This window comes from Papio anubis, chromosome 10 (assembly GCF_008728515.1).
Source record: "Papio anubis isolate 15944 chromosome 10, Panubis1.0, whole genome shotgun sequence".
NCBI classification, from domain to species: Eukaryota; Metazoa; Chordata; class Mammalia; order Primates; family Cercopithecidae; genus Papio; species Papio anubis.
Window position 1 is genome coordinate 79,379,195 of NC_044985.1, and position 24,345 is coordinate 79,403,539.

The 24,345-nt window shown below is 38.0% G+C and overlaps 1 protein-coding gene across 3 annotated transcripts in view; it reads right to left on the minus strand.

Moving 5' to 3' along the window:
• Window positions 1-24,345, minus strand: part of DNAH7 (dynein axonemal heavy chain 7) — a 340,785-nt gene that overhangs the window by 1,629 nt on the left and 314,811 nt on the right. For 2 of the 3 annotated variants that reach the window (XM_009182666.4, XM_031651428.1), the window contains exons 62-64: window positions 10,596-10,748; window positions 8,813-8,990; window positions 1,402-1,505 (exon numbers count right to left, since the gene is read on the minus strand). In XM_009182666.4, coding sequence (XP_009180930.4) covers window positions 1,402-1,505; window positions 8,813-8,990; window positions 10,596-10,748 — 435 coding nt within the window. Of the gene's footprint in view, window positions 1-1,401; window positions 1,506-8,812; window positions 8,991-10,595; window positions 10,749-24,345 lie in introns of those variants that run through there. The other variant, XR_004176604.1, reaches the window with a different exon arrangement.

Genomic DNA, 24,345 nt, shown 5'->3' on the forward strand with positions numbered 1-24,345 from the left:
GCTTTCTCACAATTGGCTGTCAGTTGACCCCTCACTGATCCTGTTACAGCTGCTCTGAAGGGCTTTTTACCTGTCTTTGAGCTGCTGCCAGAATCCTGCAAACAGAATTCACATAAATACCACTGCCTATATTTTATCACAGCATCCCAGACCTACCCTTCAAATTGCTGTTTTCTTAAGCCATTTTCTCATGATGCAGTTATAGAGGGAAGCTTAATTATATTTTATAAAGCTTAATCTGCCAATGCTGGAGATAGGTGCCTAGGAAATGTAGCTTTTTAAATTGATGGTTTTCAAAATCTTTTAATATGCAAGTTTCACATTTTCAAGTCAAAGTGTACGAAAAAATATATAATGAACACGTGTGTGAATGTATATACAGTTGACCTCACTATTTGTGGATTCCGCATTTCCAAATTTGCCTGCTCACCAAAGTTTATTTCTAATCCTAAAATCAGTTGGCAGCATTGTCGTGCTCCTTGGTGGACATTTGCAGAGCATTAAAGATTTGTGTCATCCAACACACTTTCCCAGCTCAGGTTGAACCAGGTGAGAGGCTCTGCTTTCTTGTTTCACCTCATAACCGTAAACTAGTGTCCTTTTTCATGGCCTATTTAGTACCAGAGTTTTCACATTTCTGTGTTTTTGTTGGCGATTTCACTGTTTAAAATGACCCCCATGTGTAACGCAGTGCTGTTTTTTTTGTTTTTTTTTGAGACGGAGTTTCGCTCTTGTTGCCCAGGGTGGAGTGCAGTGGTGTGATCTCAGCTCACCGCAGCCTCCACCTCCTGGGTTCAAGCGATTCTCCTCCCTCAGCCTCCAGAGTAGCTGGGATTACAGGTACCTGCTACCACGCCCGGCTAATTTTTGTATTTTTAGTATAGACAAGGTTTCACCATGTTCGTCAGGCTGGTCTTGAATGCCCAACCTCAGGTGATCCGCCCGCCTCAGCCTCCCAAAGTGCTGAGCGATCGCGCCCGGCCAATGCTAAGTGCAAGAAGGCTGATACACCTCGTAGAGAAAATATTAGCTCATGTCTCAACGAAGCTCATAGAATTTTGACCGTGAGTTAATGTTAATGACTCAACATTGTATATTAAATAAGGTGTCTTTAAACAGACACAAATAAGGTTATTTATTGATCAGCTAACAAAAATGTTGTGACCAAAGAAATAACCCTGTATTTATTTCCCCAGGAGCAATGGTTCAGTATTTGCTAATTCAATGTTGGAAGCAACTTTATAGAACGTAATTCCCATGAATAACAAGAATTGACTGTATATGTGTTTGTTTATATATATACATATGCACACGCATATATACATACAAGATGGGGTCTATTTTATATATAAAATATGTATACAATAATTCCACATGTATATATAATTAGAATTTACTAACCACAGGCACTGTATCATAAAGAATTTTGGGATGCGATTCTGCAAGTTTCTTGATCTTTCTATTCCAGGAAGCTCCATCCAGAAATAATCCATGAATGAAAACACCTAAATATAAAAGAAACACGTTAATATTACACTTTATATATGCATTTTGATTGAGTTCTGAATCTGAAATTTCTAATGTAAGTACTATGCAGGTGATACTAGATTTGCAGCCTAAGACTTGTTCTCCAATGAAAGCAATCTCCTGAGTGTTTTAACATCCATATTTCAAGAACATTGAAACTTTGCCTAGTGAAATAATGCAATAGTAAAATTAGGTGTGGAAGACGAAAGAGGAAAGAAATTTTAAATGAGTCTATGGGAAGTTCTCAGTGTCTGTGAACGTTATCAAATTTACATTGTTAATTAGTCAATAATTATACTGTGTTTTCAGAAGCTGTGAAATCTAGGGGGAAAAATAGTTCTTAATAAAGGTAATAGGGATCGAGTGGTGGCCAGTGGGCAGCATATGAACAAAGTACCCTTCTGTAGATCTCTAATGTCGTAAGAATTAAATTGCTCCTCCCCTTTTAGAATTTATTCTTACTGCCAAGAGCTCTCCTTAGTCTGTTGATGATGAAAGACACGTGATGAACTCTCTCTAGAAAGTGATGTTGTACACTAACAGCTAAAGAGTACAAATTAGGCAATCAGTGAAACATGAGTTACTTTCTTTGGCTTTACATTTTTTGTAGAGTTGTATATGAAAATCTACTTCAGCAGTGCTGTCCAATAGGACTTTTTGCAATGATGGAAATGTTCTATGTGTTGTCCCATATGGTAGCCACTAGCTACAAGAGGCTGGTATTAGTAAGTTGAACACTTGAAATGTGGCTGGTGTGACCAAATAACTGAATTTTAAATTTTATTTTAATTATAGTTAAATTTAAATGGCCACATGTGGATAGTTTAATGGTGGAGTTGGGGAAAGACCCTTTCTCTTCTCTGGGTTTTAACTGATGGGAAGAATACGTTGGAATACAGTATCAGTTCTATTAATTGACAAAGCACTTGTCCAATAACTGCCAATGTATAACTCAGGTAAAGCTGGATTGCAAAATGGACCTTGAGCCCGGGGCAATGGAGGGGTGGACCTGCATGAGGGAAGAGATGGGTCTGTAGAGCACATTCTGCGTCTTTACCTCTGTGGCCAGCTCTAAGGCCAGTCCACCAGTCACCAAAACAGGTGGGGATAGGGCAAAGAAGGAGAACTTTATAGTATGAAATACAATGGAAAAGAAAGAGAACCTATACACAGGTCCAAGTGAGCTATTTAATACCCTCCCTGACTGACTCGAAAGCATAGCCCAATAAATTTCTGCCTGTAACCAATCAGACTAGTTATTCCTCATTTGGGAAGAGTGATAATATCATAGAAAGTAAACCAAAGAGTTCATGTCAACACCTAGAAAAGTGGTGATAGGGATAAAAGTTCTTTCCAGCCCATCAATTGTATAGGAAATAAGGTGAGAATCTTTAAATACATTTTTATTTCTCATGGCTAGTAAGGACCATGAAGATATAGATATATAGAATATATAGAAAATGACAGATGTTAACAGGTGCTTGTTCATAGCTGTCCTGCTCTATGAGTGATGCCCTTTGCCATCTGTGAGATGTCATCAGCACATAGTGTCAGCTACAGTTTTTCCAGTTCCCCTCTCGTTCACTATTTTCTGCCTCCCTTCATGCTATGCAATGCTGTCAACTGGTGACTGAGTCACCTAGTAGTACCTAGCAATTCAGATCAGAGGAAGCTTAGGTAGTTGCATCTATAATATAGGATCCTGGGACGATTAATATTGTCAACTTGATTGGATTGAAGGATGCAAAGTATTGTTCCTGGGTGTGTCTGTGAGGATGTTGCCAAAGGAGATTAACATTTGAGTCAATTGAACTGGGAGAGGCAGACCCACCCTCAATGTGGGTGGACACTATCTAATCAGCTTCCAGTGCAGCTAGAATAAAACAGGCAGAAGTTGGAAAGAGCAGACTTGCTAAGCCTTCCAGCCTTCATCTTTCTCCCATGCTGGATGCTTCCCACCCTCAAACATCAGCCTCCAAGTTCTCTGGGTTTTGGACTCTTGGACTTACTCTAGTGGTTTGCCAGGGGCTCTTGGGCCTGTGGCCACAGACTGAAGGCTGCACTGTCTGCTTCCCTACTTTTGAGGTTTTGGGACTCAGACTGACTGATCCACTACTGGCTTCCTTGCCCCTTAACTTGCATACAGCCTATCCCGTGGGACTTTACCTTGTGATCGTGTGAGTCAATTCTCCTTAATAAACTCCCTCCCATATATACATATATCCTATTAGTTCTGTCCCTCTAGAGAACCCTCACTAATACAGATTTCAAATACTAAAAAACTTTCAGCAGCATTGTAGCCTTTAGCTGCCCCTTTTCATTGTATTTTAATTTAATCTTAGGTATACAAGGATGACATCTTTATGAGGCCCAGAACCTAGAAACAGGAACATACAAAAATATCTATAAAGTATGGTGAAGGGGTAGAGATTGGAAAAAAAAGAAACTTGGCTTCTATCCCAAGCTGTTCTCAGGTGTGATTTATGTCCCTCCCACTAGGGTCCTATGAGAAATTGATTCCTTGGGGAAAAACCCATTTATCTAAATCATTCCATGGATTCTCTTTTTCTTTCTGATAATTAGCTAAGTAGGAAGGAAAAAACTAGGATGACAAAAAGGCTAATTTGTGGATATGTGTGCTTATTGATGAAATGCATATGTGTGTGTTGGTAAGTGTATAAAATAATAAAGTTTGAGATTTTGCAGAAATCTATCAGCTTTTATAAATTAAGCCTGGGCCAACACTGTGGTAGTCAGTAGAACAGTTTAATTAGCTGATGACTGCTCTTCAGTGTATGATCTTGGAACACTAAATGGGCTTTATGGATCCTTTAATAAGTTGTGCTTTATTTTTACTCCACTGTTTTCAAGATAGTTTTGGATTTTTAATACTTGATCTTCTTTAATAAGAGCTTCTGTGGATTAAATTAGTAAATCAATGTAAAAAGAAATATCAGCTACCCTGTAGAATAATTATGTTCAGTATATAATAACGGGCAACACAATAGTTTGATCTTGGGTATTAGCTAGTTCAGAAGCTTTTGGCAATGCTTATAAATTCAGTCTTTTAGCTGAGTTCAAAAACATAAAACCCTTAAAAGATATCATCAGTGCTGCTCAAACTTCAACCCAAATGCCACCTTCTGCCTATTATAATAATATGAAAAGAACTAGAAAAAAATTCATGCATCTAAATTAAATACTTAAGAAGTAACCATCACTCCTTTAAGAAAACATTCCTTGAGAAATGTGATGTTTTCAAACTTCTTTTTTTTTTTTTTTTTTTAATTTATTTATTATTATTATACTTTAAGTTGTAGTGTACATGTGCATAACATGCAGGTTTGTTACATATGTATACTTGTGCCATGTTGGTCTGCTGCACCCATCAACTCGTCATTTACATCAGGTATAACTCCCAATGCAATCCCTCCCCCCTCCCCCCTCCCCATGATAGGCCCTGGTGTGTGATGTTCCCCTTCCTGAGTCCAAGTGATCTCATTGTTCAGTTCCCACCTATGAGTGAGAACATGCGGTGTTTACTCAGTAGGCCATAGAGAAAGCAGCTAAGCATGAGAGCCAGATGACCTGAGTCTGAATCTCAACTCTGTCCATTATTAGCTGTGAGACCTACAGCAAGTTACTTAACCCCCCTGAGCCTTAGTTTCCACCTTGTCTAATGGCGGTAATAGTAGTATCTGAGCCATAGGGGTACTGTGAGGATTCAGTGTAATGGACTGGGCATTCTCTGGATCCCAGCAGTGGTACAGAGCAGCCCCACGGTAAGTATCCGTGCCCTTTCCTTGATTTGCTTTTACCCAACTTAAACATTCCTTTCCTCTATTGCCAAATACTTAATTTGAGCCAAATTATTTATCCTTGTGGTATGTTGCTAAATTTATCTAACTATACTTTTAATTTTATGAGGGCAGGGGCTCAAACTCACATTTATTAGTGTCTTTTATGACATGTAATATAGTGAGCTGTATGGGAAAAAATTTTGTTAAAGCTTATATTCAATAAATAACTTAGCAGAAGGTTGTTAAATTTCCTTCTGTATTTGTTTTATTTATTTATTTTAAAAGCCTCTAGTGGGATAAAGTTTCTTTTGAGTATGTTAAGAATAAAGAGATTTTGAACAAATGGTCAGATTAATGGTAGGTTAGGCATCTGTGACTGAAAAATATTATTTCTAAGATATCATATGTCCCAATGATTCTTTATTCCTTGCATTCATTGTTCTTAAATGTGTTTCTGCAATAAAACTGTTTAAGTATTAGAGAGTGGAATAAAAGGTATCTTTAAAAGGTTGGGTTCGAGTCCATACATTTTTAGTGGATTCCAGTAGCATAATTTTTGGAATTTCCCCAGCAGCATTTGAGGGCCCTTTATGTGCTAGACACTGAGAGGCACTCAAGAAAGAATGGTGCAGACAAACAAGGTCACCGCTCTTCTGGTATCTGTACTGTAGTGAGGGACAGAGATATAAAGAAACAAACACATAAAATCATTACAGTCTGATGCTTTGAAGTTAATAAGCAGAGTTGCAAGAGGGGATAATAAGGTGAAATGGGCGGCTCCAACAGATGAAAGTGGTGTTCCCAAGATCCCAAAAGAAAAGAACGGGAGCTGTTCTAGAAACTGTCAGGAGGTTAGTGTGACCTGAGCATAATGGCACATGATGAGCTTGTATGGGTGGGTGGTGGCTAGAACACGCCTGGCCTCATTGTCACCATAAGGGGTCTGGATTTTATTCAAACCACAAAGGGAAAAAACGTATTTAGTTGTCTGGGTTTTCAATGGAGACCAAAAGCTGATATAATCTATTTTCATTTTTTAAAAAATTCTGTGGCTTCTATACAAATTAAAGGCAATAAGTGGGTAATGACAGTAGGGAGACAGGATAAAGGCTAGAGGAGAAGGCAAGATAAAAAAGGTGGTGGGGCCAGGTGCAGTGGCTCACACCTGTAATCCTGGCACTTTGGGAGCCCAAGATGAGTGGATTCCTTAAGCTCAGGAGACCAAGAACAGCCTGGACGACACAGGGAGACCCTGTCTATACAAAAAATGAAAAAATTAGCTGGGCATGGTGGCGCACGCCTTTGGTCCCAGGTACTCAGGAGGCTGAGTGGGAGGATCACTTGGGCCCAGGAGGTCAAGGCTGCAGTAAGTCAAGATCACACCACTGCACGGTAGCTGGGGTAACAAAGTGAGACCCTGTCTCAAAAAAAAATAAAAAAGGTGTGCTGACAGTAGGATGATAGGTGAGCAACTGCCCTTGATATGAACAGATGAGGGAGCAGAAGAATGAAGAATTCCTGGGTTTCTGTCTGGATGGTGGTGCCATTTATGGAAATGTCTCATTTTACATATTCAGGAGATACCAAAGTGGAGATTTCAGGTTGGCAATTGGGTATGGAGGTCTGATCTTAGAGGAAAGATCTAGATTGAAGATTCAGAGATTTACATTTGGAGGACATAAGCAGAGTTAATGTTTAAAGATACAAAAAAGAATAAGGTCACTTGGGGCTAGGATGCTATCAGAAAAAAGAAATAGTCCCAGGACTGAGTCCTTGGAAACTGTAATATTAGGGGAGCCTAAACCAGCCAACCTGCATGAATGTGGCCAATGAGATAAGGAAAATCAGGAGAGGGTGATGTCCTGGAAACAGAGAAGCATGTCTCTAGAAAGATGAAGATGGCAAGTGGTAAAAATCACTAAGAAATCAAGATGAAGACAGAAGAGAATTCATGGGATTTGTCAACATGGAAGCCATCGCTAACTCTGAAAAGAACAGCATCAGTTGATTAGAAAGGATGAAAGGTAGACAACAAATAGGAAGTGAGAACCTGCAGACAGCATGTAAAGACAATTCTTTTGAGAAAGTTTGCTATAATGGTGAGCGGAGATCCGGGACAGCAGCTGAGGGGGATGTAGAAAGACAATTGAAATGGTTGATTTAAGATGAGAGATTCTAGAGCATGTTGTAGGTTGACAGGAATTATTTATTAATGAGAGAAATCATTTATTCCTGAAAGAGAGGGCACAATTAAAGGAGCAAAGCCCTTGAGAAGGAAAAAGAAAATGGGATCTAGATTCCTCAAGGGTACAGATGTTGACAAATGCAGTGAGTCAGTGGTGCTAAAAGCTCTCTTCAGATGGCTTTTAATTTTTTTCCATGAAGGATAAGGTGAGATGTGGGAGCAGAAGGAAGGGCAAAGAGGGCATAAGTGGTTGTTTGTTTTGACAGGAGGAAAGCAAATATCCCCGGGAATAGTAGTGGGATTGCTTCATAGTGTTACAAACCATCTTGAGATTTGTGACATCAATTTAAAATAAAACTTCTTGGCACACTAATGTGATTATCATACACTGTTGTGATTACATATCTACTTGTTAGTGTCTTCCACCACAGTATAAATTAGTTGAGGGACAAGATCCTAAACTGTTCCCTGTTGATATCTCCAGTGCCTGACAGAAGAGTGAGCCAGTGAATCCATCATTCAGTGATGAATAAGGAAGTTGTCTTCAACACATTAGTTAAAGCAGTACACATTAACAGTCACTTAGAGATTAATGTCATTTATATAAAGACAATTTTGGTAAAATTCTGTAATCTGTAGCATTTAAAAAATAACTTATTTAAAATAGTGGTCTTGTCCACTAAATTTGAAATGAAACATCAGGGTAGCCATAAAGTGTAGACAATCATTGAGAAAATAAAGATTTCCTCACAATCCTTCAACCACAAAGCAAATGTTTCTATTAGGTGTAAGTGTTGGAATGGTAAGCTCCAAGTTTTGGAATGACATATATATAACAGGAAAGAATACATATTTTAGGATTCTACAAAGGTATACACTTCAAGGGACCAGGAAAAACCTTTTCAATGCTGTACATGTCAAGTCCCCACAGTCAACATAAGATTATGGCTGATTATCCCATGTGCTGTTAATTTGATGATTACCTTCTTAACACTTTAGGAATAACTTCTAACTTACAAAATTTTGCAAAAAAGTACAAACGACATATATTCTTTACCCAGATTCATCTGCTGTTATCATTTTCCTCCCTTATTTGCTTGATCATTCCCCCTCACTCCTCTCTCTCTTTCCCCCTGGCTCACTCATTTGCTCTTTGTATCTCAATAATTTTTTTCTCCAGCATTTAGGGTAAATTACATTCATGTTTATTACTTTTTTAACAGCTGAGGAAAGTAAGCTAGAATGTCATGTTTTTGTTCAGTGCCCAGATATGAGCCGACTCATTCTGTCACTCACTTACCATCCTCAGGAGGATGCTTGTATTCTTTGTCTTCCATCACTTCATAGTCAAACCCAAGAAGATCAATAGGAATTGTGTATTTCCTGGCGTAGTTCTGCTGGGCACCAGTCAGGAAGGCTTGTGTGAAGAAGAAGCCAGAAAGCCAGAAGACTGGAGGAGGACCAACCTCGTACCATTGCTAGGGTGTAAAACACAAGTGGGCTAACAGTAGCGCCTTTCAACCTTTTTTTTTTTTTTTGAGACAGTCTCACTCTGGTTGCCCAGGCAGGGCTCAGGCGAGCCTCTCACCTCAGCCTCCCAAGTAGCTGGGAATACAGGCACACACCACCACACCTGGCTAATTTTTCTGTGTTTTTAGTTGAGAAGGGGTTTTGCTATTTTGCCCAGGCTGGTCTTGAACTCCTAGACTCAAGCAATATGCCTTCCTCAGCCTCCCAGAGTGCTGGGATTACAGGCGTGAGCCACCACACCTAGAGAGCCTTTCAACTTCTGAATACAACACTACTTAATAAAATTTATCCAAAGACACTTATTATCTTTTAGATGAACTAATAAATGACCTCTGGGTAATAACAAGCCATACTCGCAAGGTTTAAAAATAGGTGGCATATTCGGTGTTTGTCCTGACTTCAATTTCATACCTATCATATCAGCTTGGAAATTACAATGTGCATTAATGCAAACAAATGTCTGTTTTATACGTCATTCTTTCAGAAAGGCTCCCTACAATACTGAATATCTGATATGCATTGTTACACAATATATCATGTTATATAGTTGAACGGAAGAAGAGATCCCCATAAAGTCTGGTCTGATGGTTCTGGGTTTTTTTTTCACTTTTTTTCTCTCTCTAATTAGTCATTAGTACCCAACAGAAGGTTGTTTTGGAAGTTTTTCTTCCTACTTCACTAAAACACAGTAAAATTCAACATATAGGAACGCAATATTGTATAAGGAATTCCTGGAAGAAGCAGGGTAGTGAGACCTTAAGGCCTTTAGAAATATCAAGATACTTTAATTCTCTGTTCATAACATATATTCTAATGGTAAGTCAGTTGAATACCAACTTTAACTAGATAGTAAATTAGAGAAGCAAATCTGAAGACATGAGTTTGAAAAGCTTTTCCCTATAAGAGCCCAAGGTATAACTTCAAAAACAATCTTAGTTCCTTAGTATTGACTGTAGCAAACAAAAGGCCTGTTTTATCAAAAGGGAGTTTAACCATTTTATCCCTGCAGAAATTTCTTCATAGGCAGTTTTTGACACATTATATACAGAATCTAGGAAATGAATCAATATTTCTAATAGGTACAATTGTTAATAAGAACATAGTTAAGCACCAATATTACCAGACAATTAGTAGATAGGCTTCTGCCCACTCAACATTTCCAAGACAATTAGCCTTTGAGGTCATTACTGACTTGGGCTGAACCAGCAATCTAGTGATTTCACGACCTAGAAAAGTGCTGGGCAATGAAGCTCTAATACCCCTCACTGGTCGCTTGACTGGCTTTCTAAGATGTTCTGCTGTAGGTATCTATTTTAATGTTAAATACTTAGTGGAAAAACCAACATAGCTAGATGTTTTCTCCCTTCATTTAGTACTAGCTTTTTGACAGTTCGGTGTAGCAGTTACATACATTACATGAAATATTAAGTAGTGCTGAGTTGTGCTTGGGAGGCACAGAAAAACTAGAGAGAAATACCCATTACAGTAAGCATTATGAAGAAGAAAATGGACAGGAGAAACTTAACAATATACGGTCATTCGGATGAACTTACCTGCAAGAATTTTAGTCTTGCAAGGAAGTCATTCACATAGCTGCCAAGTGGTTTAAGGCTTGGGTAGGATTTACGCATCCACATTTCTGGAATTTTGACATTCAAAATGCTGCTAACCACTTCTTCAAGATCTGTAGACATGACTACAAGCCCCTGAAACACATTTAACCTTGGTTAATATAATAGTATAGATTATGATAGACTATAAGCAACCACCTTTTAAATACCTCCTTCACAATTATCCTCTGTTTACATTGTGATTAGTTAAGGTTGAGTCATACAGGAAAAAAAAAAAGTGAAGATATTTGTTTTTGCTTACAAGTAGGCCACGCAGTCTGAATTATTCCTTAGAATATCAACAATTTTAATCTAACCAATTTTTTTTTTTCTTTTTTGAGATGGGATCTTCCTCTATTGCCCAGGCTGGAGTGCAGTGGTGGGATCATGGCTCACTGCAACCTCGACCTTCTGGGCTCAACTAATCCTTCCACCTCAGGCTCCCAAGAAACTGGGACTACAGACATGCATCACCACACCCAACTGATTTTTTACTTTTAAAATTGTTTTGTATAGGAAGCCAGGCAAGGTGGCTCATGCCTGTAATCCTAGCACTTTGGGGCCGAGGCAGGTGAATCACTTGAGCTCAGGAGTTCAAGACTAGACTGGGCCACATGGCGAAACCTCATCTCTACAAAAAATACAAAAATTTTCTGGGCGTGGTGGTGCACGCCTGTAGTCCCAGTGACTTCGGGGGCTGAGGCAAGAGGATCACTTGAACCTGGGAGGTCGAGGCTGCAGTGAGCCAAGATTGTGCCACTGCACTCCAGCCTGGGTGACAAAGTGAGACCCTGTCTCAAAAAAAAAGTTGTAGAGATGGGGTCTCACTATATTGCCCATGCCAGTCTCAAACTCCTGGCCTCAAGCAATCCTCCTGTCTTGACCTCCCAAAGTGCTAGGATTATAAGCATGAGCCACTGCACCTGCACCTGAACTAACTAAATTTTAATAGAAAAATCTTAATACTTGGCTACTCACTAGCTATTAAATCACAGACTAACCTTGACTTAGTTTACTGTCTATTAAGTGGATAATACAGCTCTATACTGCATTCTGAAAATGCATGGTGCTAAATATAAAATTAGAAAAATTACATAAAATACTTTGAAAAGTTAAAATGTCCTGGAATTGAATTATGACGTCTGGTTGACCATTTCCCATTTTGAATGACTGATGCACAGATGTTAAAACTTTGAAGGCCCTGAAAATTCCTATTTGACTTTTAACTGGGCCAGTTGCTATTATTCATTTCTGTCTTTCCTATAGTTGAAAATATTCCAACTAACATAGGGAGAAGATTTGGAAGTAAATTTGATGTACTAAATATACACATTTCATTTGCCTTCTTCTCAAAACCTCACTAAAACAGCAGTAAAGGAATTTACTTTTTAAAGACATAAGCCCCCAAGTGTGGAAACAAAGAGGGGAAGGGAAAATGACAACACAATTGTGGGAGTTAGAAAGCATATGGACCACTGGTACGTAGAAACCTGATCCTAAATTGGCAGGGGGAGAAGCTAAGAATCAACCAGACATACACTGCACAATACCCCTAAATCTTGGGAATGAAGGTCCTAGATACTTCTGAAAGTGGAGCGAGTAGGGCAGTGTTAAAGATCATTAAAACTTGGCTTAAAAAACAGAATCCTAGATCTTCTCCCCCACCCCACAAACTACGCATTACCTACCTTGAGTACAGCCTGGAGAGGAAAATGCAGAAATCCCTAGAGTGGGAAATGTCAGGCCCCATTAGGGCCAAAGTTACCACGCTGAAATCAGGGGGATTAAGTGAATGCATGAATACTGGATGCTCAGATTCCCTGGGGCTTCTTTTCCCTTTTAATTCCTAGAATACTAGAGCCAGCCCTTTATCTTCCAGGAAGGACACAGGAAGAAGCAGGTCAAGAAGAAATACATAATCAAGCTGAATATTTCTTAAACGAACAGCCTAGCCAGGTAACCTACACTGAAGACCACAGTCAACCATCACCAGTATTCTTATTGTGTTCATTCAACATGATAATGTCCCATTCTTTTTAGTAACTTTCTTGATTTTGGAGACGGAGTCTTGCTCTGTAGCCCAGGCTGGAGTGCAGTGGCCGGATCTCAGCTCACTGCAAGCTCCACCTCCCGGGTTCATGCCATTCTCTGGCCTCAGCCTCCCGAGTAGCTGGGACTACAGGTGCCCGCCACCTCTCCCGGCTAGTTTTTTGTATTTCTTAGTAGAGACGGGGTTTCACCGTGTTAGCCAGGATGGTCTCGATCTCCTGACCTCGTGATCCACCCGTCTCAGCCTCCCAAAGTGCTGGGATTACAGGCTTGAAGCAGACAACCTCAAATTATCAGATACCAGAAGAGGCTTCTAACATGTAAAGTTTTTCAATTATGAATTCAACTTCTAAACATAAAAAAGATTATTCCGATTTTTATTTCTTCTTGTATCAATTTGGTAACATATGTTTTCGCAAGAATTTGTCTATTTCATTTACATTTTAAAATGTATTTACATTTTAAATGTATTGGCATTGGAATGTTTGAGAAGGGAGGCAGAGCAAGATGGCCAATAGAAGCCTCCACAAATCATCCTCCCTGCAGGAACACCAAATCTAACAGCTATCTACACAAAAAAGCAACTTCATAAGAACCAAAAATCAGGTGAATGACCACAGTACCCAGTTTTAACTTTTAGTCACTGAAAGAGGCACTGAAGAGGGCAGGAAAGACAGTCTGGAATTGCTGATGCCACCCCTCCTCCATCAGCCGGCAATGGCGGTATGGCACTGAGAATCTGTCGCTTGTGGGAGGGATGGCACAGTGATTGAGACTGTGCTGGAACTCAGTGCCTTCTTGTCACAGAAGATAGCAACACCAGGAAGAGCTCAGCTGATGCCTGTGAAAGAAGCATTTAGGGCTGGGCGCAGCGGCTCACGCCTGTAATCCCTGTAATCCCAGCACCTTGGGAGGCTGAGGCGGGCGGATCACCTGAGGTTGGGAGTTCGACACCAGCCTGACCAACATGGAGAAACTCCGTCTCCATTAAAAATACAAAATTAGCCGGCTGTGGTGGCACATGCCTGTAATCCCAGCTGTTCGGGAGACTGAGGCAGGAGAACTGCTTGAACCCAGGAGGCGGAGGTTGCAGTGAGCCAGAGATCGCACCACTGCACTCCAGCCTGGGCAACAAGAGTGAAACTCCGTCTCAAAAAAAAAAAAAAAAAAAAAAAAAAAGCAGCATTTAGACCAACCGTAACTACAGGGGAAACACACACCCCAGCGGTTGGAACTTGAGTTTCAGCGAGGCTTGCCACCGCCAGCTAAAGTGCTCTGGGGTTCTAAATAAACTTGAAAGGCAGCCTAGGCCACAGGGACTACAATTCCTAGGTAAGGCCTAGTCCTGTGCTAGACTCGGAGCTAGGGGCTTGTGGGGCATGCCATCCAGTGAGACACCTGCCAGGGTGGCTAACAGAGTGCTTGCGCCGCCCCTCTCCCAATCCCAGGCAGCACAGCTTGCAGCTGCAGGAGAGACTACTCCCTACCGCTTGAGGAGAGGACAGGGAAGAGTAAAGAGGACTTTGTCTTGCAACTTGGGGGCCAGTTCAGCCACAGTAGGATGGGGCACCGGAAACAGTCCTGGGGCCCACATTCTAAGCCCTGACTCCTGGACAATATTTCTAGACACATATTGGGTCACAAAGGAACCTTGCACTCTTGAAGAGAAGTGCCCACTCCTGGCGGGATTCATCACCTGCTGGCTAAGGACCTCTTGGACAGTGAATAATAAGCAGCAGTAGCCAGGTAGTACACACCATGGGCCTTGAGACTCAGCGCCATGCTGGCTTCAGGTGTGACCCTGCACATTCCCACCTTGGTGGCTACCAAGAGAGATTCTTTTTTGAGGAAAGCACAGGGAAGAGTAAAGGGGGTTTTGACTTGCAGCTTAGGTACCAGCTTGACTCCTACAGTGGGGTATGCACCAAGAGGGCTCCTAGGGTCCCTGATTCCAGGCCTTGGCTCCTGGATGGCCTTTCTGGAAAGGAGTTTAAGACTAGCCTGGGCAACATGGTGAAACACTGTCTCTACAAAAAATACAAAAATTAGCTGGGTGCTGGTGGTGCAGGTCTTTAGTCCCAGCTACCTGGGGGACTGAGGCAAGGGGATCACTTGAACCTGGGAGGGTGAGGCTGCAGTGAGCCAAGATTGTGCCACTGCACTCCAGCCTGGGTGACAAAGTGAGACCCTGTCTAAAAAAAAAAAATTATAGAGATGATGTCTCACTATGTTGACCATGCTGCTCTCCAACTCCTGGCCTCAAGCAATCCTCCTGTCTCGGCCTCCCAAAGTGCTGGGATTATAGGTGTGAGCCACTGTACCTGCACCTGATCTAACCAAATTTTAATAGAAAAATCTTCTTAATCAATACTTGGCTACTTGCTAGCTATTAAATCACAGACTAACTTTGACCGGCAACATTCACCACAAGGTGGCTGAAGACCCCTTGGGCCTTGAGTGAAGATCAGCAGCAGCCTGGCAGTACTCCCTGTGAACCTGTGGTGATGGTAGCTACAGGGGGAGGCTCCTCTGCCTGCGGAAAGGGGAAAGAAGACAACACAACTGGGTTTGAGAATAGCTTTGTCTTATGGTTTGGGTGCCAGCTCAGCAGCAGTAGAACAGAGCACCAGGTGAAGTATTCAGGTTTCAGGCTGTAGGCTCTGACTCCGAGGCAACATCTCTGGACTGGTCCAGGGCCCAGGGGAACTGACTGCTGTGAAAGGAAGGACATAAGCCTGGCTGGCTTTGCCACCTGCTGATTGTAGAGCCCCAGGGCCTTGAGCAAACATAGACAGTAGCCAGGGAGTGGTTACAACAGGCCTTGGATGAGACCACTGCTGTGCTGGTTTCAGGTCTGACCCAGCACAGTCTCAATGTTGGTGGCCATATGGGTACTTTTGGCATCCCTCCCCAAGCTTCAAGCAGCTCAGCACAGAGAGAGAGACAGTCTATGTGTTTATGAGAAACAAAGAGAAGAGAACAAGACTCTTTCCCTTATAATTTAGAGAAATCTTCTGAACCTTATCCAAGACCACCAAGGCAGTATCTCCATGAGTCTGAAACAGCTACAGTGTTACTGGGCTTCTAGTGCCCCCTAAAGCAGATACAGCTGCAGTGACCAAAAACTTAGATCACAACATCCAAGTCCCTTCAAATATCTGGAGAGCCTTCCCAAGAAGCATGGGTACAAACAAGCCCAGACTGCAAAGACTACAGTAAATACTTATCAGTGCCCACATACTGACAAACATCCACAAGCATCAAGACCATCTAGGATAATGAATAGTGTCTGGGTAGCAAAAAATAAAATAAAATAAAAAATAAGACCATATAGAAAACATGACCTTACCAAATAAACTAAATAAGGCACCAGTGACTAATCCTGGAGATACAGAGATATGTGACCTTTCAGACGGAGAATTCAAATAACCGTTTTGAGGAAATGCAAAAAAAGATTCCAAATAACACCGAGAAGGAATCCAGAATCCTATGAGATAAATTTAACAAAGAGATTGAGATTTTTAAAAAGAAGCAGAAATTCTGGAGCTAAAAAATGCAATTATTATGCTGAATAATGCATCAGAGTCTCTTAACAGCAGAACTAATCAAGCAGAAGAAACAACTAGTTAGCTAGAAGACAGGCTATATGAAAATACACAGTAAGATGAGATACAAGAAAAAAGAAGAAAGCACACCTACAAGATCTAGAAAATAGCCTTAAAAGGGCAAATCTAACACTTACTGGCCTTAAAGAAGAGGTAAAGAGAGATATATATGGGAAGAAAGTTTATTCAAGCAGTAGTAACAAAGGACTTCCTAAACCTAGAGAATGATATCAATATTCAAGTACAAAAAGGTTATAGAACACCAAGCAGATTTAAGCCAAAAAAGACTACTTCAAGGCATTTAACAATCAAACTCCCAAAGGTAAAAAAAATAAAGAAAGGATCCTAAAAACAGTAAGATAAAAGAAACAATATACAATGGAACTCCAATATGTCTGGCAGCAGACTTTTCAGTGGAAACCTTACAGGCCAGGAGAGAGTGGCATGGCATATTTAAAGTGCTGAAGGAACAAAACTTTTACCCTAGAATAGTATATCTGGTGAAAATATCCTTCAAATATAAAGGAGAAATAAAGAGACTTTCCCAAACAAACAAAAGCTGAGGGATTTCATCCACACCAGACTTGTTCTATAAGAAATACTAAAGGGTGTTCTACAACCTGAAAGAAAAGGATATAAACGAGCAATAAGAAATTATCTGAAGGTATAAAACTCAGGGTAATACTAAATTCACAGAAAAACAGAATATTGTAACACTGTAAGTGTGGTGTGTATACTACTCATATCTTGAGGAGAAAGACTAAAAGATGAACAAATCAAAAATAATAACTACAACAACTTTTCAAGACACAGACAGTATAATAGGATATAAATAGGAAAAACAAAAAGTTAAAAAGCAGGAGGGATGAAGGTAAAGTGTAGAGTTTTTATTAGGTTTCTCTTTGCTTGTTTCTTTGTTTATGCAATCAGTTTTAAATTGTCATCAGTTTAAAATAATGGGTTACAAGATATTATCTGCAAGCCTCATGGTAACTTCTAATCAAAAAACATATAATAAATCCACAAAAAATAAAAAGCAAGAAGTTGAAACATACTACCAGAGAAAAATCACCTTCACTAAGAGAAGGAGAGGAAGGAAAGGAAGAGAAAACCAGAAAATAACAAAACGGTGGGAGTAAGTACTTACTTATCAATAATGTTGAATGTAAATGGACTAAACTTTTCAATCAAAACACAGAGTGGCTGAATGAATTTTTTTAAAAAACAAGACCCACTGATCTGTTGCCCATAAGAAATATACTTCACCTACAAAGATACATATAGACTGAAAATAAAAGAATAAAGATATTCCATGCCAATACAAACCATAAAAGAGCAGGAGTAGCTAGACTTATATCAGACAAAGTAGATTTCAAGGCAAAAACTACAAAAACAGACCAAGAAAGCCATTATATAATGATAAAGTGGTCAATTCAACAAGAGGATATAACAATTTTAAATACATATGCATCCAACACTGGAAAACCAAGATAAAGCAACTATTACAGTCAAAGAGAGACATAGACACCAATAAAAATAGTAGCTGGAGACTTCAACACTCTACTTTTAGCATTGGACAGACCATCCAGACAGAAAATCAACAAAGAAACATCAGACTTAAACTGCACCGCAGATCAAATGGTCCTAATAGATATTTACAGAACATCTCATCCAGTAGCTGCAGAATACACATGCTTCTTACTCAGCACATGGATCATTCACATGTTAAGCCACTAAAAAAGTTTCAAAATATCCAAAAAAATGAAATAATATCAAGTATCCTCTCTGACTACATGGAATAAAGCAAGAAATCAATTACAAGAGGAATTTTGGAAACTATACAAATACATGGAAATTAAACAATATTCTCCTGAAGACCAGTGAATCAATGAAGAAATTAAAAAGGAAATTGAAAATTTTCTTGAAACACGTGATAATGGAAACACAACATGCAAAAACCTACAGGATACAGTGAAAACAGTAGTGAGGTGGATGTTTATAGTTATAAGTGCCTACATCAAAAAAGTAGAAAAACTTCAAATAAACTCCCTAATGATATATCTTAAAGAACTAGCGAAGAAAGAGCAAATAAACCCAAAATTAATATAAGAAAAGAAATAATAAAAATCAGAGCAGAAAAAATGAAATGGAGAAAGTAGATAATCAACAAAATGAAAAGTTGGTTTTATGAAAAGATAAACAAAATCAACAAAACTTCAGACACATTAAGAAAATAAAAGAGAGAAGACCAAAATAAATAAAATCAGAGATGAAAAAGGAGACATTACAATAGATGCCACGTAAATTCAAAGGATCATTAGTGCCTACTATTAGCAATTTATTATACCAATAAACTGGAAAACCTAGAAGAATGGAGAAATTCCTAGAAACATACAACCTACCAGGATTGGACCATGAGGATATCTAAAACCTGAACAGACCAATAACAAGTAATAAGATTAAAACCATAATAAAGGGTCTCCCAGCAAAGAAAACCCAGGACCTGATAGCTTCAGTACTGAATTCTACCAAACATTTAGAGAAGAATTAGTACCAATCCTACTCAAGCTATTCTGAAAAACAGAGGTGGAGGGAATACTTACAAACTTATTGCATGAGACCTGTATTACTTTTACCAAAACCAGACAAAGACATATCAAACAAAGAAAACTACAGGAAAAAAAAAATCTACAGGCCAATATCCCTGATGAACACTGATGCAAAAATCTTGAACAAAATACTAGCAAACTAAATTCAATAATACATTCATCATGACCAAGTGGGATTTATCCCAAGAATGCAAGAATGATTCAACATACACAAATTAGTCAATGTGATACATCATATCAACAGAATGAAGGACAAAAACTATATAATAATTTCAATTTATGCTGAAAAAGCATTTGATAAAATTCAACATCACTTAATGATTAAAAAATACTTAAAAACTGGGTATAGAAGGAACATACATACATTCACAACTGTTATCAACATAGTACTGGAAGTCCTAGTTAGAGAAATCAGACAAGGGAAAGAAATAAAGCACATCCAAATCAGAAAGGAAGAAATCAAATTATCCTTGTGTGCAGTTGATATGATCTTATATTCGGAAAAACCTAAAGACTCCACCAAAAATACTATTAGAATTGATAAACAAATTCAGTAAAGTTACAGGATATAAAATCAACATACAAAAATTAGTAGCATCTCTATATGCCAAGAGTGAACAATCTGAAAGAGAAATCAAGAAGCAATCCCATTTACAATAGCTACAAAAAGATAAAATACCTAGGACTTAACCAAAGAAGTAAGAAGACCTCTATGATAAAAACTATAAAATGCTGGTGAAAGAAATTGAAGAGGACACAATAAAATGGAAAGATATTCCATGTCAATAGATTGGAAGAATCAATATTGTTAAAATGTTCATCCTGCCAAAAGCAGTCTACAGATTCAGTGCAACCCCCATCAAAATACCTATGACATTCTTTATAGAAATAGAAAAAAAGTCCTAATATTTATATGGAACCACATAAGACCCAGAATAGCCAAAGCTATCCTGAGTAAAATGATCAAAACTGGAGGAATCACATTATCTGATTTCAAATTATACTACAGAGCTATAATAAACAAAACAGCATGGTACTGGCATAAAAACAGACACACAGCCCAACAGAACAGAAAGGAGAACTATAGATAAATCCATACATCTACAGCGAACTCATTTTTTGACAAAGTTGCCAAGAACATACTTTAGGGAAAACACAGTCTCTTCAATAAATGGTGCTGGGAAATCTGGATATTCATATGCAGAAAAGTAAAACCAGACCCCCATCTTGCCATATTAAAAAAATTAAAATAGATTAAAGGCTTAAATCTACGACCTCAAACTATGAATCTACTGTGAAGAAACACTGAAGAAACTCTCCAGGATTTTGGATTGGGTAAAGATTCCTTGAGTAATACTCCACAAGCACAGGCAAACAAAGCAAAAGTAGACAAATGGGATCACACCAGTTAAAAAGCTTGTACGCAGCAAAAGAAGCAATCAATAAAATGAATAGAAAACCCACAGAATGGGAGAAAATATTTGCAAACTACCTGTCTGATAAGGGATTGAGAACCAGAATATATAAGGTGGTCAAACAACTCTGTGGGAAAAACTCTAATAATCCAATTTTAAAATGGGCAAAATATCTGAATAGACATTTCTCAAAAGAAGACATACAAATGGCAAACAGGCATATGGAAAGGTGCTCAATGTCACTGATCATCAGAGAAACCCAAATCAAAACTGTAATAAGATATCATCTCACCTAAGTTAAAATGGCTTATATCCAAAAGACAGACAGTAACAAATGCAGGTGAGAATGTGGAGAAAAGGGAACGCTTGTACACTGTTGGTGAGGATGTAAATTAGTACAACCACTGTGGAGAACAGTTTGGAGGTTCCTCAAAAAACTAAAACGAGAGCTACCGTACGATCCAGCAATCCTACTGCCAGGTATGTATCCAAAAGAAAGGAAATCAGTATACTGAAGATATATCTGCACTCCCATGTTTATAGAAGCACTACTCACAATAGCCAAGATATGAAAGCAACCTGTGTCCATCAACAAAGGAACAGATAAAGAAAACATGGTACTTACACACAACAGTGTACTATTCAGTCATAAAAAATAATGAGATCCTGTCATTTGCAACAAAATGGATGGAACTGGAGATCATTATATTAAGCAAAAAAAGACAGGCCCTAAACGACAAACTTTGCATGCTCTCATTTAATTTGTGGGAGTTTTTTTTTTTTTTTGAGACAGAGTCTTGCTCTGTCACCCAGGCTGGAGTGCAGTCGCACAATCTTGGCTCACTGCGACCTCCACCTTCCTGGTTCAAGCAATGCGCCTGCCTCAGCCTCCCAAATAGCTGGGATTACAGGCATCTCCCACCATGCTTGGCCAATTTTTGTATTTTTAGTAGAGACGGGGTTTCGCCCTGTTGGCCATGCTGGTCTCAAACTCCTGACCTCAGGTGATCCACTGGCCTCCACTTCCCAAAGTGCTGGGATTACAGGCATGAGCTACCGTGCACGGGCCACGGAAGCTAAATATTAAAACAATTGAACTCATGGAGTTAGAGAGTAGAATGATGGCTACCAGATGCTGGATAGAGTAGTGGTAGTAGGGTTAATAGTAGGGATGGTTAACGAATATTTTAAAGAATGAAGGAGATCTAGTATTGGATGGCACAACAGAGTAACTACAGTCAGTAACTTAAGTGCACATTTAAAAATAACTAAAAGAGAATAATTCATTGTTTATAACACAAAGGATCTATGTTTGAGGTGATCGATACCCCATTTACCCTGATGTGATTATTATTCATTGTATGCCTATATGAAAATATCTCATGTATCCCATAAATATATACATCTACTACATAGCCACAAAAATAAGAAATAAATAAGCAAAATGTATTGGCATAATGTTTCCATGATGTCATCTTCAGATCTCTTATAGTGTCTATTTTGATGACTTCATTTCCATTGTTGATATTAGTTTTTGGTTACTTCTTTTTTTGCTTTGTCGCTTCTATTAGTCTTAAAATAATGACCATTTGGCTTTGTTGAGTCTATTATGTTTGTTTTCTATTTCATTAATTTGTTTTTATTTTATTATGCTTTTTGTTTTTCTAACATATATTTGAAGCTGCATTCTCCAATTTTTGGCATGTTGATATTTGTTCACTCTAATTTAATAGAAATTATTATTAAATTTTCATTTAAATTTTTTCTTTAAGCTGTGAGTTATTAAGAAGTATTTTACTGAATTTCCAAATATATGGATATTTCTCATTGTGCTTTTGTTATTCATTTCTAGCTTAATTCTTCTCTGATCAGAGAATATAGACTGATGATCTCAGACCTTTTAATTTATTGAGACTTGTTTTATGGTTTTTATATAGTCAATATTTGTAAATGTTCCATGTTGATTTGAAAAGAAAAGTATATTATACTCTTGTGGGAGTCAGTGTTCCATATACACCAATTAGCTCAACTTGTAAATGGAGTTGTTCAACACTTCTATACCTTTACTCCTCCTCAAAATTTCCTTTTTTTTTTTGTTCAGTTTTAGCATTTAAAATTTATTTATTCTAGTACTGAACTTACAGGATATCCTTTTTCTTGTCTCTTAAGCCAAATAATTCACTTCTTTTCAATCTTTCTTGTTTAATAATTAAATTAAAAATAAAGTTAATACTATACATTTTCTTGGGTATAACTTCAGCTTTATCCCATAATTATAATGTGTAATTTCTTTTGTTCATTGTTTTACTTTTTAAAAACTTCCAATTAGTTTTTTATTTCATTTAAAAAGTAACACAGGACATTTTATAAAATGATTGCTCTGTATTCTTAAAAAATGTCAATATTATCAAACATAAAGAAAGGCTGAGAAACTGTGTTGGAATAAAGAAGGTAAAGAAACATGGCAACCGAATGAAATGTTTGATCCTGGTCTGAAATCTGTGTCAGAATAGATTTCGCTAGAAAAGACAGAATTTGCATGATTGAAAAATAGAAATGTTTGATTGCTGATTAGATAAAAATATTATATTTAGGTTTTTATTCTTAAATTTGATAATTGTATTATGATATTATAAAAAGTATTCTTGTTTTTAGAAAGTATACCTTAAAGTATTGAGATAAAGGGGTATAAGCAACCACTATTCTCAAATAATTCAGAAAACATTTATATATGGGTATATATATATCTTTATATATATTATATATCTTTAAGGTATATTATAAATATATATGTCTTTTATATATAGAGAAGCAGAGGGTAAATGATAAGGCAAATATGGCAAATTCAGGAGAATATAATTTTACAGAGAATATGCATATTTTTAAGAACTCACAAATTGAGTCAAACAATACATAAAGTTATACACCTTTTTTCATTTATCAATATGTCTTGGCATCTTTCCACATCGGCAACTATAAAACTATCTCACTCTTAATTGATGGGCATTTCATTGTGTATATTATCATAACCACTGGATAATATTTAAGGTTAATCACTTATTGAAACAATGCAGTGCTGACCATTCCTGTGCTTATAGCTTTGCATATATGTGCACATATAAACATATATATATTTAGGATGAAGAAGATTTAACATTTCTACTGGTATTACCAAGTTGTACTTCAAAGAGGTTCAACAATTTACATTTCCAATAACACAGATGAGAATTCCTGATGACTGACCTGCCAGCAGCGAATACTGTTAAGTATTTAAATATTTGCTGTAATCCTGGGTAAACTAAAATTGAATCCTTCTATAATTGCAATTCTTTGACATTTTTATAATATTGAACTTTTAAGTTTTAGTAGAACTTTGATCTTTTACAAATATATAGGTTCAACATGTTTGCTGAATTTATTGTCATAATTTACCTTTTGTGTAACTGTAAGAAATAGATTTTGTCTTATGTATTGGATATTGTCATTAAAAATACACCTGGTTTTAGCATTATACTAGAGAATGTGATATAAAATTGTCCCAGTTAGATTGTGTCATTTCACTGAGATATTGGAAAAAGAAATGAGTTTAATATAAGGACTTACACTGCTACATTGGTCACAGATATCATGTCAAGTTAGGTTTTTCAAATTTGAAACATTTTCTTCCTCAAATTAGTGAAATATGAAGAGAAAGATGAAAGAACAGCATGAGAAAGGGCATTATAAGTAGTTCATATGAGTTGCGGGAAAGAAATTGATGCTTCAAAGTAATCTATGCTTGTGGAGAATAAAGCAACTCCATCTTGGATGCCAATCTGCCATGTTGGCATCTCATTAACCCCTGTGTTGAGAATGCCTTTAAGATTTCTACTTTATCCACTGTTACCATAAATCCTACCCTTAGGTCAAAACAACCTTGACATTAAACTGTGGCACTGGGCAGATTCACATACCATTATTGCTTTCCCTGAGGGATCATCTTCAATTGTCCTACACATTCCTTCCCCATGATGCA